General features: G+C 38.9%; 1 protein-coding gene across 2 annotated transcripts; it reads right to left on the minus strand.

Moving 5' to 3' along the window:
- Positions 1-598: 598 nt before the first annotated feature.
- Positions 599-18,617, minus strand: LOC138611924 (nucleolar protein dao-5-like). Of its 2 annotated transcripts, XM_069685185.1 has the most exons (39): positions 18,424-18,617; positions 18,199-18,252; positions 17,200-17,271; positions 17,026-17,091; positions 16,841-16,909; positions 15,848-15,922; positions 15,692-15,763; positions 15,540-15,602; positions 14,987-15,052; positions 14,824-14,892; positions 14,502-14,570; positions 14,342-14,410; positions 14,187-14,255; positions 14,019-14,087; positions 13,867-13,935; positions 13,689-13,757; positions 13,507-13,566; positions 11,943-12,008; positions 11,812-11,847; positions 11,645-11,719; positions 11,444-11,491; positions 11,240-11,308; positions 11,060-11,113; positions 10,869-10,940; positions 9,818-9,865; positions 9,405-9,473; positions 9,114-9,191; positions 8,950-9,009; positions 8,644-8,697; positions 7,675-7,731; positions 7,365-7,457; positions 7,223-7,273; positions 6,111-6,203; positions 5,875-5,925; positions 5,049-5,084; positions 4,263-4,340; positions 4,127-4,166; positions 3,802-3,853; positions 599-3,168 (listed from the first exon to the last, which is right to left on the minus strand). In XM_069685185.1, exons 1-39 carry the CDS (start codon positions 18,424-18,426, stop codon positions 2,211-2,213), a joined length of 3,321 nt encoding a protein of 1,106 aa, XP_069541286.1. In that variant the 5' UTR covers positions 18,427-18,617; the 3' UTR covers positions 599-2,210. The 2 variants fall into 2 exon arrangements, with proteins under 2 accessions (XP_069541286.1, XP_069541287.1); XM_069685186.1 differs by lacking the exon at positions 9,818-9,865.
- Positions 18,618-19,037: the final 420 nt, after the last annotated feature.

Below are 19,037 nucleotides of genomic sequence, written 5' to 3' on the forward strand. Positions count from 1 at the left end.
ACCAGCACATTGCAGGTTTATTCTGGTTGGGTGTTGTTCATTTCTATTTGGCACTAACAACACTTATTGCTATGCAGACTTTAATCGCCCGCTATGTTTGGCATGTAAACAAAATGCCTCATGAACCAAAAGCCTAGTCAAGAATAAAGAGGAAATTTCCTATACATTGTTGTGGCTGAATCCAAATTAAAAAGGTGCTGTATCGTCTTTGCTACCATTAAAAAGCAGAGAAAAGGTTTAAGTTTACCACACCCACCAGTGAAGTGAAACAGACCTTGACACTTCCAAACAAAGAGGGCTGTGAGACACTGATGTCTTGCCTGGTGTTGAGTTACTCTCTGGAGATATTGTGTTGAAAGGTGTTGAAATGGGCCGAAAACAAAACAAGTGTCCCTGCCCTGGAAGAGTAGTTCCATCTATATTCATCATGAAAATCTCTGAAGAAAAGTAAACATTGTTGAAGGAAGCTTTGACAAACAAGTTTACCTAGGTTTTAACTGTGCAAATACCAATTCAGTTAGTGCACAGTAGAAGGAAGAAGGACATCAAGTGTTTGCTCGGTTGCATGCAAACTTTGCAAAACGCACAGATTCACACATTTGTTTTATTTGTACTTTTAATAATCAATTTTACATTTATTACAAATGAAATTGTACAATATATTGCACATAAAAAGCTGTCATCGTACGAACAACTCCACCCAGGACTAAAAATAAATATTAGGTTCATTCAACAGAGCACAGGGCTGACATCATCAGAGCTTACAGTACAGACTGCACATTGAATAGTGACAGTCTTTCAAATATCAATGCCAGAATAAAAGAAATGACAGTTATTTTCAGGAGAGGTTGAAACAGTTCTGTTCCTACAGTTACATTCCAGTGATCTAATAAAGGAATCATTTACACCTTGAAATCATTCTAACATCTACTATAACATAAGACATGATTGAAAACCTAAAGCTAAACTTTAAGGAGTCTTGAAAGATAATTTTTTTTCCCACACGTTCACCTCAGGCAGTTTTTATGTTTGTGTCTTCCCCCGCTGTATTCACCTGGAACCGGTTACGCCAACTGTTCACAAGTTCAAACTAAGCTTAAAATGTTCCTGTGTTTACAAAGTGGAGATTTACACGTCACTAAACAGGTTGCTTCATAAAAAAAAAATATTTCTCATGTAGAGATAAGTTGGTACTTAACATTGACACCCAGTTACTGCCAGGTGTAGCCTGTTAACTAGCTAACGAAACCAACTGATTAAGCTAACTATGCCTGATTACACTGTATATCCCCACTTTAGACGATTCTTATATGATTCTTATTGCGTTTGATAAATAAATGCCTTTCAATAATTATGGAAAGTAGGAATAATCACAATCTTCCAAAAAAATGATACTAGCATAATCTTTGGAAGCCATGTGAAAGCTCTCTTTAAATATTTCACTGCTTTTAGCTACATGTTTCCTAACAACCAATTTATACATACATCAAGTTTAAACTAGCTAAGTTACTTTGAATGGTGCAACCCAATTTAATTACTCACTAGTTTGAAGTTAGCAAGTCACACAAACTTGTAACTCGACCTTAGGTCTTCTTACGCTCTCATAATTTTAATGGCTCTTTTCTAACAATCTAAAACAAAGATTATTACATAACATTCTGTGACATGAGATCCATATCCACTAGCCAAACACGACTTGTAAAGCTTTGAAAATTCCAACATGAAATCCAAAACCTCAAGCTGGTGATGTAGGGAAGTGGTTTAGTTGCAGCCCTGACACGTCATAAACAAACATAAGGTAACAGACAATTGCTACACTGCATTATGCTGTATTTCTGAGGCACTACAAATAATAAAGGCACTAATCCCCAATACACATGATAGCTACACCTGTTAAAAGTATTTGTTTCAATATGAACCAACACACTCGGATGAAACTCTTAGTAACACTCTAAATTATAAAATCTAGAAAAATAGTTTGCAACCATTTCTTTTGTCACCTAAAACCAACTGTGCATGATTTTGTCAAATAACATGGCAATTTCCCGCATTGTCACAATCACCAGAGAAGCAGATGTGATACTTCTTTGTACCACGAAGCCTCGGTTCCTCCATGTAGTGTTGAGAATCAGGAAGTCAGGTCCAGAAGAGAAAGTCCAGAGGTTTTAGAAGCAAGCACAATTGAAAGCGTTTCTAGTTCTGAAGCTTTGTCAGACGTACTCTCGGTTCTCGTAGTCCTTTTTAATGGCTTTTTTGATGCGGTCGATTTCATCCTCCTCTGAACTGTCGTATTTGTCTTCCTTGTCTTTCTTTTCGCCCTCCACGTCAGCTGTATTGTATTCTGTGTCGTTTTCTGGTTGGGTGGACTGAAGCTCCTCTCTGATTGTGTTCAGCTCCACCAGACCGTCGTGCAGCTGCGTAGCCACCTCCCTGATTTTGGCAGCAAACTCTGATTTGGCACCTTTCTTCAGTTCCTTTGAATCTTTGGCCACGAAGTAAATGTCCATGCCAACGAAGAGTCCAGTGAGGACACCGGTGGCCATACTGGCGATCTGGACCGCTCTGGCTGCTGTGCTGCCGGCAACATTGGCGATCTGCACCACACGCATGATCTCATTAGCGTTGATGAGGATGGCTTTTCCAGCCATGGCACCGTCCTCATAGAAACTACTGCTGAGCACGGGGAAGTCACGGTTGTAGGCGTGTTTTTTCATCTTCATCAGGTCGAACCTCTTGAGGTTCTCGATACCCTGCTTGATGAATTTCAGGCACTTGTTGAGGTCAGTGATCTTCTCCTGATAGTCCTGCACAATCTTCTCCACTTTCTTGCGGTCCATCGAGTTGTTGACCTGGTTGGAGATGCCCGCACCTGCCGACGTCAGACCGCCCGCTGTAGCGACACCCAGTCCCACCGCTGTCACAATCAAAGAGGTTCCCATGGTGATTGGAGCCAGAGCGAGGCCGGCGATGGTGGCTACACCTCCGATAGCGCTGGTGGAGCCGCCGGTGATTTGAGCAATCTTTGTGTTTTTGCTGAATTTGTCCAGGCCGTCTGCGATGCCGTTGAGGTCGATGACGTGCTGCCAGAGGCTCTCAGCGCGCTCTGAGAACAGTTTGTTGAACACGCGGATACCCTTCTGCACCTTGTCAGCCGTCACAGCAAACGCCCTAAGAGGAGAGTCAAGAGTTATTACACAGAGTGGGAACACTAAATCTAACAGTAATCTGTGGATTTTTCCTTGTAATGGTGGTTTCTTTCTGGGCCTTTTTTTCCTTTTTTAGGTATTTTTTGCAGCAGAAAAATCTATTCTCTTCCATTATACTGGGGTCATAAAGGTCATTTTAGATGTAGCAGTTGAATGCCATATAAACACCTATGCTGTGTTTGAAATTGGATACTATATACTACATACAGCGTTCGGTGGTAGTATCTTGTACGGAGCTGTTCAAATTTATTTTGCAGAATGCAACGCCAGACGCCAGTTTCTGGTTTTGGAAAGCGAAGTAAACAACAACAGCCCATCAATAGCAAAAAGCTGATTCTTTAGCTATAGCGCCCCCTTCTGCTGCTGTCTGCCATTTCAACTACTGTTGTGCTGTTTCAGCGCTTTGCATTGTGGGATACAGAAGCGAAGTAGACTGGTCCGATGCATACTAGAGATTTTTTCAGTACGACATCTGGCTATTTTTGGCATACTGCACATTTTGCTTTTGTTCGCACACTCCATTTTGGCCAAATCAGCACGTACGGCTAGTATAGTATGGCATTTCTGACACAGCACTAGTTCAAACTTGACTTACTTGGCCTCTTCTTTTTCTGTCATGTCCTCATCTTGAGACGTTTCTTCCCAAGCTGAGAAAGTAAAAGTAATAAAGATATTAAGACATTTAGCTTCATCATAATGTGACAAAGGCATGTGGACACCTAGACACATCTAGAACTTCACTGTCATGTAGAAACAGGAGAGGGTCTTCCCCATACTGAAACTACGGGGCCCAAAACATGAAAATCAGAACTAGAGGTACATAAACAGGGATGTATAGATGCTCTCCATCATAAAGTGCAAGTGGTTCAACAAGAAACAAAAAAGCCCAAACAGAGCCAAAACAATCATATGAAACTTACACTCCACGTTGTTCCACCACTCCATGAGATCCTCCACATCCTAAAAGACACCATTGGATTTGTGAGGGTTTTCATTTTTAGATATTCAGATAATAACATATGTTATGATTGTGACATATTTTCTAAATAAACCAACCTGTCTGTCTTCAGGCCGTACTGGGTCGATACGGAAGTCCTCCAGCTGGTCAAACAAGGACCTGTTTGCACCTTCATTCTGAAACCACAGAAATAACACTGCTTAACACTCATGTTTCAGAACTAAGGTTTTTAGTCAAACAGTCTGGGTCACCTGTGTAGCTGAAGTGTAAGTCAGGAGACAAAAAGACAGAGGAACAGAAAAGTTTAAGTGTCATAGATCCTCATTTTCATTTTTTTAAATTGGATCTGTTCAGACAAAGAGAAGGAAGTAAACGCGATTCTGAACACATGGCCTTATTTCTGCTGCTTTTGCAGAAGTAAAAAAGGTTAAAGTCTTCCCTGGACACATTGAAAAAGGAAGCAGAGAAACAAGTCTGGGCACACCGCAACCTAAACTGATCTCATCTTCCATCTTAAGGGCATGCACAAACACAGTGTGGAGCGGAGGGGTGGGGGTGGGCTTCATGTGGAGTGGAAAAAAAAACACATGCTGTCAATAATAGTCTCTGTTGGGAGCTGAGCGGACACCCTGGAGACAAACAAAAGCAAGAATTTGTTGTCAGGGGTGGGTTGTGTGCAACAGGCCTTTTGTAATACTGAACCACAATGAGACTGCAACACGGCAGTCTGGTGGCCAAATACACTGACGGACTGGGAGGGGAAAGGTTCAAAGTTGCTTTTAGATGTAAAGCTCAAAGTGTTTGAGAGGACAGGAAGAAAAAGAAGCCACATCAAATGTATTTATGTTGTGTCATTAGGAGAAAAAAAGAAAGACTCTCTCTACCTCTGCTGAGTCTGCGTTCTTCTGTACACCTCGGCCCTGAAACCAGACAACACAAACGTTTGGTTAAAGCCTTTTAATATCTATTTTTGGGAGAAAGAAGTAATCCTATATGAGCAAATTAAAAATCAGTTACAAAGCAAAAAAGTGAAAAAATGTGATTTCTTTTTTCTAGAATATGACCTTGTCTTAGTATCAGCAGCCAGGTAAGCAGCTCAGTGGTTTATTATGAAGGTTCTATTTGCTTGGAATTTTAACAATGCTAACTACCTATCCATGCCAAAATAACATGGCAAGACTGCATACTTTCAGTGAGCAGCAACAGAGATACAGACACACTAATAAATCTTAATATAGGGGTGAGGAAACACAACAGATGCAGGTCAGATAAGCTCAGTGAACCTTTAAGGTGACAGACGCTCAACCTAAATTAATACCCATGGGAGATTTTGGAGCAGAGACTTACTATAAAGCAGCGCTGAGGCTGTTCTGGAGTTGGGGTGGAACAAAAGTTCACACTAAGTTACTTTATATTCCTGTCACACATCTTTAAGTTGTGACCTTTTCACCTTTTTTTCCCCAGAACATCCTTTAAGTTTTATGGTCAGCAAATATATATTTTTTCCTTTTAGAATTTATCCACCAAGGAGATCTTTTGTATATCTCATGCAGTGCAGGTTTTAGCCATGATCCTGTGATAGGTAGTGCTTCCACTAGTGATCAAACGTGACTGTGTATTGCAACAGTCTATAGCTGTTTCCAGACATGGAACATACAACATAACTGGCTTCATCTGTTAGAGTGTACATGCCACATGTTTAAATGTTACCTTGACCCGAGGCATGAAGGGATTGTGTTTCTTGGGTTTCTTGACTTTGTTCTAAAAGAAAAAATAGAATTACAGTGTTACTTAGACAAAGACACAGGTAGAATTCTCAAATGTTTCTTTGGAAGTAATTACAGCAACATTTAAATGTGGTCCTGTTGACAATCAAAGTGAAAAATCAAAGCAAAAACAATTTATCAACAAGCAAATAGGAGCAAAAAGTAAATGAGTTTTAAGACCTCTGTGTTCGCGTTGCCATCCTCATCTTTCTTATCCTCCTTGGAGGAAGAATTGTCTTCTTCGTCTTTCAGGCCCTCATCATCAGACGAAGCCTAAAGTAGAACAAGTGTGAACATGACGATGAAATAAAAAAAAGGACAAAGGAGAGAAACACAAGGTTTCAAATGTTCTCCTTCCTGATTAAGTAAAATCTAAATAAAATAGTAGACTGTTTCAATCAAGGAGGTGATTAATTAAAGTACATATAACCAATTGAGGTAGAAGATGTCAGTGTAGTTTTACAAGAGAATGCTATTCTGCCCGGATGACACGGGGAGGAAAATAATTTTTATACTGAACAGATCGAAGAAGTTGAACTCCTTATAAGGTGTTTTTCACAGTACTTCATAGTCGAGATGATGATAGACACAGTATATATTTTATAACAAGAGGATGAACAAGAAGGTTTCTCTCTCTCTCTCTGCATCTTTAACCTAATGTTGCTGAAGCCACCAGCTAATCTGATGGCATTTAGTTCAGACCTGTACATAACTGTAACTCTCACATCTTTAAAGAGGACATTTTGTATTATGGATAATTTTGCAGAAGGTTGTGCAGGTGACAGACTATGTTTTTGTTCATTGTAGGAACTGAAAGTTGCACTTAGAGGAAAATAGGAAGTTATTTGGAGGATATTGTGCATAAAAGTATTTTTTGTTATGTTGGGTAAGAACAACCAACATCACCTTTTTCCTCTTATAGGTCCTATATTAAATTTTTATCTATAAATGAGCTTAATTAGCACGACATGAGAGGCCCTGATTCCTGCAGTGGGTGGAAGTGGTGGATGCGCTCTTCAGGACTGTGACATGTGGTGTGACGTAGGTCTGGATCAGTCTATTGAAATTCTAGTTTATCCAGTTCAGCAGCTTTCAGAAACACGAGACTTGACTAAAGAGTGAGAGTTCACTGCCTTGATAAAAAACATTTGATTGTTGGTTTGAGGATGGAGTTATACAAGCATTATATTATCTTATATGTTAAAAGACATTTTGGCAGTGTTATTTCAACAAACAGGTATTGTCAACACAGGGAGAAATAAGTGTGTACATGAAGCATATTTTAATGTTACCTTGACCCGAGGCATGAAGGGATTGTGTCTCTTAGGTTTCTTGACTTTGACCTAAAAGAAAGTCACGATCAGAGGGTTAATTCAAGAAAGACAGGTTAAATTGTGAAATGTTGCTTTAGCAGGGGTAAATAAGTTTAAATACCTCCTCTGCTTTCTCCTTGCCCTCCTCGTCTTTCTTTTCCTCTTTGGAAGAAGAATTGTCTTCTTCTTTCAGCCCTTCATCATCAGAATGAGCCTGATGTAAACAACAAAGTGTGAACAAAAACAGTGAGACTAATACTCATAGCCATAGTTAAAAGTAACACAATGTTGTAAATGATCTGAAAACAATGTGAGGAGGCAACAGATTAAGCAGTGTAGTTTAGTACATATAACTAATTAAGGTAGGTGTTAAGAAGATAAATGTGTTCATGAATTGGACACTATAAAAAACACACAACCCTGTCATATACCTTGGCTGCAGCACGTGGCATGAATGGATTATGGTGCTTGTGTTTTTTGACCTTCGTCTGTAAAACAGAATAAAAAAAAAGTGGCACAGTGACAAACTGTTAGGTGACATGAGAGACAATAACTGGAAGAACCACATTTCATTAAAGCCGTTGGTGACCTACTAAAAAGAACATCTGCCCTCATGTATGCTACATTAATGTGTTAGCTTCGGCAAAAAATCATGAATCGCTTTGCAAATATATCAAGTGTCTGTTTCACCCTGCAAAGACGTAGGTCAGTATGTTTTTGTTTACTATAAAATAGTGTCATCTGTCTACCATCTTCTCCTATCACTAAAAGATATACAATATGCTTTTTAAGACTGACAGGAAATGCAAAGTTTCTTAAGACTTAAAATATCTGCATGAATTTGAGATAAAAGTAATGCAATAGATTTCTCGCATAAGAAGCCATGACAAACAAAAAGTCTTCAGTTTGAAACGTCATTTAGCATCTTGGAAAAACTTAAACAATATGACAAAGAACATCTATAATACTGTGAGACCATTTAAGCATCATATAAAGCTACTTAGGGGGAAAAAACTCTATGTTAAGGGGATAACTTGTCTCGTTCAATTTAATGATACACACAAGCTTTCACACATGTCACAGCGACACTAGCCTGGTGCATTTGCATGACTCTGACATGAGACATCTGATAAGCAGGAAGCAGGAACTAGAGCAGAGAGATATTGGCTGATTAACTGCAGTAAATACTGTTTGTGTTTCTTTTAACTTGACCTTAGCAGCAAATGTAGATTCATACAAATCCCGGACAATATAGACACAAACAACAAAATGTCCTTTACAGTACATATATAAATACGTCTCTACAGCAACAACTGTGTGTGCCAATACACTGTCTGGACTAATACTGTGGATTAGTACTTAATACAGTTTGACGAACAATGATGAAGATCTAAACTTACTGTTTTGCCGTCTTGATTAGCCTTGTCATTGAGGAGATCATCGTCTGACTGGCTCTGAAGACAATTAAACAAATTAGATTAGAATTTCAGTATGTGTAAAAAATAAAAAGATACCTAATAAATGAGAAAATAACACCCTTGTTATAGCTCTTTATTTGAAGAAAGAATGAAAGCATAGTATGTAACTTTCACACCTGCTGGTTGCTTAATGAAAAAAACTACACTAAGTATTTAAAGCACTGGGGAAGAAGAAATATACAGACAACACCATCATAATGTTATAAATATGAGAAGTTCAAACTGTACCTGATTATCCTCAGTTCCTCTTTGCTTCACTTTGTCGTAAGTAGAGGTCTTCTTCATCTCCTGTTGAGAGATCACAGAATTAACAAAACAATATAAAGACAAAAGAAGAATGCTCTCACTCCGACTAAATGTCGATGAATGTGACTTTTGAGTCGCTTGTCAACCTCTTCAGTTGGTCGGGCAGGGACCAGTGGAGTTTCACTTCTTTCCTTCCTCTCTCGCTGGATCATGTTGCTTTTGACCTGTCAAGGACACACACAGAGTCACACAGTGAGCTGGAGCAGGAGGACGAGGCTTGAGAGCGTAGGCAGGATTAAAGGGAGGTAAAGGGACGAGGAGGATGTGGCGGAGGTACGGAAGAGGGGGAGCAGAAGGAGAGAGGGTATTTTTGACAGAAGTTGATCAGCTGTGTGTGGTCACTGATGACTCACGAGTGATGCGAAAAATAGACTAACCGTTTTCGGTTTCTCTTCCACTTGATTCTCCTTCTCCTTGAGCATTTCTTCAGTGTCTTCAGTGTCTTTCTGAAAAAAAAGGACATTAAATAATAGTTGTTGAGCTGTGTGAACCAAAATCAAAACCCATTTATTACTTAAAAAAAAAATAGTTGTCTAAATCAGTTGGAATAATATGGCTTTAAAACTAAAAAACAGCTTGAGTTGTGCTGTAAAGTATATCTGTAGTAAAAGGGTTTAAGATGCCAAATCTCTGGGATGTTCCTTTAAATGTGCAGGAAAACGTTACTACTCGTTAAGTGAACCAATCTCCACCATTATCACAATTATCACATTCCCATCACCACGACAATGACTTCCCTGTCACCTATAGAACCTCCACCATGACCGAAAACCATTAACAGCATAGTTACTTTATTTGCAGTGCGAAACAGATGCAGCTTGCCTCCGGCTGCGGCACTCTGAGAGGGACACATCACAACATTTAAGAGAATGCCTCAGCATATCAGATTTGATCTGCTCAGTCCACCACGACTCACACTGGGTCACAAATTAGACCAATGAATTTGCCATGAAAAGTAACTGCTGTACAGACATGCCAAAGTCAATGAGGTCATTTAGAAACTGTGTTGTTCAACTTTCAGACAATGTATCGTTCAAATATTCAAACTCTAACCTCTAAACTTCCAAAGCTTAAATTAAATCGCCTGCTATCACATTTAGCCGTCTCTATTGAAAGCAGTTGGCTACAGTCAGGTGATCAGAAGCTAACAGGTAACTCTTGATTTCAGTGAGTAATGCTATGACTACTTACAAGCTGTTTTAAGGGTAGCGATCATGCATGCACATCACAAACACCACTGTAAGCACGTAAGGATTTCATGATTTCTAGTTTTCTTTGGAATATAGTTCAGATTCATGAGCAACAGTTTTGCGTGGTTTGTGATAGTCTGGAAGCCCGGCCTAAACCTGATATTAAAGGCATAAAAATACACCAAAAATACTTGTAAAAAAGGGTTTCCCTGGTCTGAAAAAAACAAAACAAAACAAGTGTGCAAGACAGACTGACTGCACATATTTGTAGCCTGTAACATGCCAGGGCACGCTAAGCTGGACTGCAGACAAAGCCCGTGGGTAAAATACTTCTCAAAAACTGAAACTTTAGACTCATGGACTTTCTTTTCTTCTACCTGGGCAGTGCTTCACTACTTTTTTAATTCAACCATTCAAACACACATAAAAGTGACTGTAGAGCAGGAAACTAAAAAAAGGCTGCATAATGAGGACTGTGGTGCACGCTGCATGAACAGGTCGTGGCAGCCTTCCCCTTAATTATTAACAGCTGAATAACATGTGGACGTTTTTCTACCCCTCTATGGCGTAGGTGTCTGCTGAATGAAAATAACCTGTTGAAAGGCAAAACGTGCATGGAACAGATAGTAAGTGAAGTAATGATCAAAATACCTGTTTGTTGTGTGATGACTTCTCGCTGCTCTCAGGTGGATCCTCGTCATCCGAGTCTACCTGTTTCTCATGCTACGATGAGAACAAAGAAATCATTATTCGATAAAAACAGAAAAAGGAAGTTGTATCGTTCTTAATATTTACTTGTTTATTTAGCACTACCAAAAGATTACAGTCTTAAGCTTTCTTACTTTGTTTGCAGATCGAAATGGATTCAGCTTTGTCATCGCCTCTGCAAATTTATTCTGAAATTGGAACAAAACAAAGGGAGACAAATAAATAGAAATAATACAGAAATATAGACTTTAACTGCTTTGAAACTAAAAAACAACAACTTTGATATTAAATAAATACTAAAAATCTTAACCAACCTGTTTGTGACTTTGCTGGCCCTCTCCATTTTCTGATGTCTCCTCACCGTCAGAGTCAGAGTTCTTCTCCTACAGACGACCCAATAAACAATAATAGATAGTAGAAACAATCAAACATCATCTGTGTATAACTTCACAATATATTTTATGATAATTTTAAGGCTTTTCTGCAGGAGATACTTTTTGTTATAAACCATTTCCCACCTTTTTGTCAGGGTGGAATGTGCTCTTCATCATCGCACTAAAACCGTTCTGAAATAAGACAAATACACTGTTACTGTCAACTTAAAACAACAAGCAGCCCCAAGCCTCACCTTAATGTCAAAGCAGACATTTGAGCCTAATGCTATTTTTAGAAAGCTGCTTTTAGTACAGTCAAAACTATTTTAAAGCAACAGAGCTCACCTGCTTGGCTTTGGGCTTTTCTGCAGTAGAGGTGTTCTCACTGGAGTCTCCTGATTGCTCTGTCTTTTCCTTATCCTGTAACAAAACAATACAGAAGATCAGTGTGTCATTATCGAATATGTTATAGAAGCTTGTATGATGAAGGATGCAGTGTGAAGTTAAATCACCTGAGGCGAGGTCTTCTTCTTTGCAGACGCTTCACCCTGACAAAGAATTTGAAGCCGTTTAATTTAAACCCTGACATCGACTTAACATTCTGATAGAGTTCATTCAGTGTAGCTCCGAGTTCATCGCTCACCTTTGAAGACTTTTCTATAAGGCTGTCATTGCTGGCAGAGAGTTCAGTATCCATCGACAAATCATCCTAAACAGAGGGATGCAGCACACAGAATTAACAACCAAGCAGAAAAAAAGACACTCAAGTGTTTTATGTAAACCTTTTACCAAACACCTGCAGGCACTGGTGCAAAATAGATCTCAGGTAACTAAAAACAAGCAAGCTATTTAAAGGCTCTGGGAAAAGACGTTTAAGGAATTCCCTATGAAGTGAAATGTGATCGGGTTGCTTTTATTGTCTGATATTTCCTGGTAAATGTGACTTTTTTCCCTGGAAGGTAATTTAAGGAAGTGCAGGTAAGTCGGTGACTAAGCAATTATTTTCAGTTAGATGTTTCTGAGGAAAAATTTAGCAGTTTTAAAGCTGAAAAACACCTAACCAGGAAAATTAGAGCAGGCAAAAAATAAAAAGGCTCAGCTACTGCACCAAGAAAAGTTTTATAAAAGCCGGCATGTATTTGACTTGTATTTATAATGTTTCAAGAGTTTTATTTGCAGACAAAATCGACTGTGTTGGTGAACATCGGTACAGTCAACATGTTGCTTTCAGCCCTCTGTTCATAGTTTCCCAAGGTCGGGTTTCTGTTTTTATCCTTATACGAAAAAATAAAATCTGATTTTTTCTTTTGTATTAAACTTCGCGGCTTTAAAAACAGAAATCCCTTGTGTTAGTGTTACAGTTAGGTCAATCTGGGATCCCATCGGCTTTAGTCTGACGATGATGTAGCCTCCGGGCACAACGGTGAACATGACGGGCGTGTAGCCAGCGGTTAGCGATAAACAACTTCCAGTCAAGACTTCGTTTTCCGCGTGCTGCATTGTTTATAGAAAAAGAACCCGTTTTTCTTGTGATTGACTTTAATTAACAGGTCTTACCTTTGCCAAAATTTTGACATCATGATGCAGATTAGTAAAAAGTAAAAAGCTTTGTCAGGTCTGACCACAAGAGGAGAAGAAAACAAACTACTTTTAAAATGCTTGTTTGTTGAACGGAGGTCAGATCGATAATTTCTGATGCATTCGAGGAAGTCGGAAAAAATCTCAACGCTCAATCTATCTCAAGTTGAATTTTAGATCTAGAACAGATTATTAGCTGTTAGCATGCAGATGTCTGTTTAAGACATTAACAAGAGATTAACAAGAAGCTAAATCATTGTCTGATAGCCGCTGATGGGACCCGGGATGTCATTACTGCACACTACATTTCGCCTGCTTTTGCTCTCCACACTGACTGTTTTTCCCCGCATACGCTGCGGCCTGCTGATGCCTGATTGGTCAATATTACTCGGACTGCAAGCGTAGTACAAACGACAACCAGAATTTGCCATCCCTAAAATCCACGTCCCTGCCTACAGATTCTACATTTAGAATCTGTAGATAGAGATTAGGGTTAGGCTAACCCAAAGTCAACAGATAAGATTGGTATGTGAATAAATGTTTTTCACCTTTGTCACAAAAATGTCCCTTAATAGGAAAGTCAACTTCCTGGATTGAAACCTGTTATTGAAAAAGCTTTATCATCTTACCTGAGACTGAGATTTGGCAACTTTTTTCTTGAACACACCACTGAAGATTCCTCCTTTCTCCTGAGAAAATAATAAGCAGACAACATTTATTTATATATAATATTACTAGACTTACTGTTATGGCTGATCTTGCAGTACTGTGTCACTTTAGGGTCGAGGTGGCCAGCTTTAACAAACTTCACCTTAGTGTTATTATTCTCAGAAAGATTGTCGTTGCTGCCTGAGAGCTCGCCGGGTGCAGACAAATCCTCCTGACAGTGAGAAACGAATATCAACAGATTAACATCAACCGAGTCCTTATATTTCATATTCACATGTTTTTAAAGTGAGATGAATAGACTACAACATTATAACTCTCACCTGAGATTGTGCTCTTGCGAAAGGCTTTGGAGATCTTTTAAACATCCCACTGAAAACCCCTCCTAGATCCTGGAAGAAAAAGTCACGTGAAAATTGCCATATTGGAGGAGTAATAGTTAGTTAATAGTTTTTCTTTGCTTTAACAATCTCACCTTAGTGTTGCTGTTCACAGAAAGTTTGTCATTACTGCCTGAGAGCTCACTCTGTGCTGACAATTCATCCTGAAGGCAGGAAACAAATGTTAATCTTGTCATGTAATCTATAGTAACATGGTGAAATTGTAAAATGAATAGGCTGCAGCAATGCATCATTAATCTCACCTGAGATTGTGCCCTTGCAAAAGGCTTTGGGGATTTTTTAAACATCCCACTGAACACCCCTCCTGACTCCTGGAAGAAAAGGCCCAATAAAAATTGAGATTTTACACAATATGGCGGGATTATGGGAAGTATTGTGCAGACTTCACACATCTCACCTTAGTGTTGCTGTTCACAGAAAGATTGTCGCTGCTCTCTGTGGGTTCACTGGGTGCGGTCAAATCCTCCTGAAGGAAAGGAACAAACATCCCTCCCTGATTATTATCATTATTTTCTGATAATGTATCACAGAGACAAAACAGGATGCACAACTCTTACCTGAGATTGTGTCCTTGCTCCAAACGGCTTTGATTTTTTAAACATCCCACTGAACACCCCTCCTGACTCCTGGAAGAAGAAAGTCACATAAAGTGGTGTGGGAAATCTCAAATGAGTTGAGCTCTTCATTAACATTGACGTACAATCACATTATCCCCCAGTTCAAAAAGGTTAATTATGACTGTGCCTCTAGCAAACACAGTTTAGAATAAAGCACGGGAGAACTGGGAGCAGCAGCATTTACAGCAGTGGATAGCGGTGATAGCGGTGGCTGGTTTTCTCAAACCTCAACTAAATATTTCTCAGCTTTCACAAACCTCACCTTAGTGTTGCTATTGACAGACATATTGTCATTGCTGACTGAGCTCTCGCTGGGTGCTGACAAATCCTCCTGCAGGCAAGACACAAACATCCCATTTTATTAGCATCATCTGCTAATAATGTAAGAAAGACAGACTAGAGATATTACACAGACCAACTCTCACCTGGGATTGTGTCGGCGTTCCAAAATGTGATTTTTTAAATATCCCACTGAACATTCCTCCTGTGTCCTGAAAAAGAGTTACAATAATAACAATAATAAATAATAACAATAATGTTTTAGTGAGCTCATAAAAAAGCTCACGTCACATGCAGAGACCACACTGGGAAATAAAACAAGTAAGACTTTTCTAACTGATAAAAAAATGGGGGGGAAGCATGAGAAAATTTTAAAAAAGGCAAAATTTTAAAAAGGGAATTAAGAACGAAAAGTTGACAGGGGCATCAAATACATTGGATTTGTCTATGGTTTGTGTCTTTAAACATTCTTGCACTTTAAAAATGTATTAGGCTGCGGTGCTGGTTTAGCTCAGTTGGTAGAGCAGGCACCCTCTGTATAGAGACACAGATTGCATGTTCAGCTCCCTGTCTGCCAGTCATTTGGTGCATGACTTCCCCCACTCTCTCCTCCCCACATTTCCTGTCTCTCTTCAGCTGTCCTATACAATAAAGGCAAAAGCCAAAAACATATAATAGTATATGGCTGATGAGACTCACTTTAGATGTGGATTTGTCCGACAGACTGTCGTTGCTGGCTGTGAGCTCGTTGTCCAAAAGATCCTGAAACACACAAGATTATCTGTCAGCCTATTGTATCCTGCAGATGAGAGATCCTTGCGTGCAGGACATAACAGAAGATTGTGTTTCACCTGTGAAGGCCTCCGGGCATGTCCTGGTTTATGAGGTCTTTTGAGGATCCCGCCCAACACACCGGATTTTTCCTAATGAGAAAAGTGCAGAGAAAGGTTAAGTTTCCAGTTTCTCTGAGGGAAAACAACAATATGACGCAAGGGAAATAAACCCACCTTTGACGATTTGTTGTTTTCTGTTAAGCTGTCACTACTGGCAGACAGGTTAACATTTTGTAATGAGAGGGTGTCCTATGAAAAGATTTTAAAAAATTAACATCCAATCTGCATATTTCTATAAAACAACAAACATATTTGATTATCTAATGTTAAATGAGGAATATGACTTAAGAAAGAAGGTAAATACATAAAACATGCAAACAAATATAAAGGAAACCATGTAACATATTTCTTTTCCCTGTGACCTCAAGTAAACCCTGGGTGCACATGAGGTTATTACATCTTAAACTAAGACAAATTTCATCTCTGATAAACTTTTGATGACTTTTTCAATTCATTAATTAAACATTTAATCTACACCATGTAAGAAAATAGTTGAAAATGCCCTGAATTTTACACATCCCCATGTAATATCTGTAAATTGCGTATTATTCGGATAGCTTACAGTCCAAACACAGAGATTCAGGATTCAATTTTAAGTAGGGATTATCGGCCGGGCCGATTATCGGCCGGGCCGATTATCGGCACCGATATTCGGCATTTTGACGCATATCGGCATCTGCCTTTTTTTTTTTTATCCGACGGCCGATAAGAGATCAATTTAAAACTGGGTTATTTTGGCTCTGATGCATATGCTTAAAGGCATTTAAACAAAGTTAAGTGTTGGAGTTTGTATTATTCAAAATTTTGACGCCAATATTTTCACTTTTACTGCAAATGAATACCGGCTTCAAATATCAGTTATCGGCCTCCTTGACTACTAATAAACGGTATCGGCCCTGAAAAAACCATATCGGTCTATCTCTAATTTTAAGTGATGTAAAAGAGACGAAAGCAGCAAATCATCACAGTTAAGCAGCTGGAATAATCATATATTTGAGATTTTTGGATTTGTATTGGATTTTAATGAGTAATTAATGAGCTTCAAATGAACATCAGTTGCGTTATAAAAAAATACAGCACTGTAAGTAAAAGAAGGCCACTACAAACCTGTGGCTGACCCTCTTTGTTAGCTTTGGTCGTCTTCTTAAACATGTCTTTGAACACGTTACCTTTGTCCTGAAATATAAATAAGTTTGTATGAGTGCTAAAAAAAACCCACTGCCTTTTTTCGGAGCATAATACTGAAAATACAACAAAACAACAAATTAGCAGAAATAACTCCCGAGCATCACCTTGGTGCTGTTGTCAGTCAGACTGTCGCTGCTCTTTGAAAGTTCACTGTTGGCTGATAAATTGTCCTGTAAAGTCAACACAGAGCCAACAGTTCACAACAGTTTAAATGTCAGTTAAAGCAGTATCAAATAGTGTAATGATTTAGATGAAGGGGGTTCACACTACAACAGTACCTGTGCAGGGACTGATGGTTCTATAATCTTGGAGGATCTTTTGAACATCCCACCAAACAATGCTGCTTTTTGCTGCACGAGGAGAGAAAGGGAAAAATTCACTTGAAAAACAAACATCTTTAGAGACTTATATGCATCTAATTCTAGAAGACACCAAGGATGAAAACACAAGACTAATATTTTATGGTTTCAGTTCTGACATCCAGTTTAAGCATTAATCAGTGCAGTGAGTAACAGCCAGTAAACATTCACTGTCATGGCCTGTGAGTCAGCAGCATAAATCTGGCTCTATATGGAGGCCGAATTTAATAGTGATGCTGATTACTGAACATTCACTGATGATTTTATAGATGAAAGGATGCACATTTATTCGTTCACATCTCACAGTCCAGCTTCATGTCCAGATGTCATGTCTGGACTTGAAGCTGCCTTCATGTCTGGACTTGAAATGTGTTTACAGTTAATGGTTCTGTTTGTTCTGTTTTTACCTTGTCATGTAACAGATATGTCTATTTAAGAATCAGAAAAATATTTTTTATAAAATAATCCATTTCTGCAGATATATCCATATTTTATATTACACATTGATCCTTAAACTACTTCATACCAAATCTGGAGTGGGGGGTTAATTGGGGCCAAGTGGCATATGGTCTGAAGCAACCCAAAAGGTTTATTCGGCCATGATAACAGGGCTGAATTGTCTACACTGTACACTCACATGAAAGATTAAAGTCCGTATTTTACCCCCATTGTCAGTGTTTAATGTCAAGTGAATTATCTTGAAGTGTAGAGCCAGCACAAAAAAAATACGTCAATGTCTAAATACTTATGGACAGCGCTCAGTATCTGTGAGTCGATTGTTTGAGTAGATATACGCCACTTAAATGTTGTGAACTGACTTAAGCAAAGAGATAATAAACAACTTAACCCCTCATAACCTTCATAAACAAATGTAGCTACTAACATCTTCAAAAACACTGACAGAAACTGTTTACTCACAGCTACGCCTCCTCCTTCACACTCCAAATCCAAATCCAGGTGATCGTATCGATCCTGTCAAACAGAACGTTTACGAAGTCACTAACAGTCGTTTTTACACACTTTAACCGACATTCTCGAACAAGCGAGGTTTAACGTTGAACATGCAGTCTGTGTCGAGAAGCAGAAACAAAAACATGATTTAACACGAACGTTAGTTAGTTTTTAAAAGAAACTTTAACTCACCATAGTGTTTCGTGGTTTAGTGTTAAGTTATTCCGTGGCTTAACCGACGTTGGTGATGATTTTTCGAGACGTTGCCGTCCTCAGATAGTTTCTGTCCTCGCCTGTGTTGATACTGTCGGTTGTTGTCACTCACTGAGCAGAGAAGTTCAAGATCCTCCCTGCTCAGTGAAAAAAAATAGCGTCACTCTTCCCACAGGTCCTTGTGACTTGTGTGGGATTTCATGAACTAGATAGTCCAATCATGAAACCGGCAGATCCAGTTTTTTTTGTCTCTTTCACCTGTGTGTTGTAGTCCAGGAGAGGGCGTGACTGTGTGCCGGCGTTACCTGGGTGCAGATCAACCTCATGCTGCTTTCAAGTGCGACTCGGAAACTCCTGTTTTCAACTTTTTTACGTCGATATACTTAAAGCTCCTGCGAGGAGTTTTGATTATGAAACAGACTGAAATTAAATTTAATAACTCTATATGACCTACAAAAGCACACCGGACCATCAGCGACAAGATTGATTATTTCTATATAGTTATTTTTAATGATAAGAAAAATATTTCTTTGTTACCAAAAAACCACCACTTAAATGTATGTATGTATTAAATGCTGTTATCTCAAGATCAC

Source organism: Semicossyphus pulcher, unplaced genomic scaffold (genome assembly GCF_022749685.1).
Source record: "Semicossyphus pulcher isolate SPU_LCO1_2020_fin unplaced genomic scaffold, fSemPul1.0.p SCAF_7, whole genome shotgun sequence".
In the NCBI taxonomy this organism is placed as follows: Eukaryota; Metazoa; Chordata; class Actinopteri; order Labriformes; family Labridae; genus Semicossyphus; species Semicossyphus pulcher.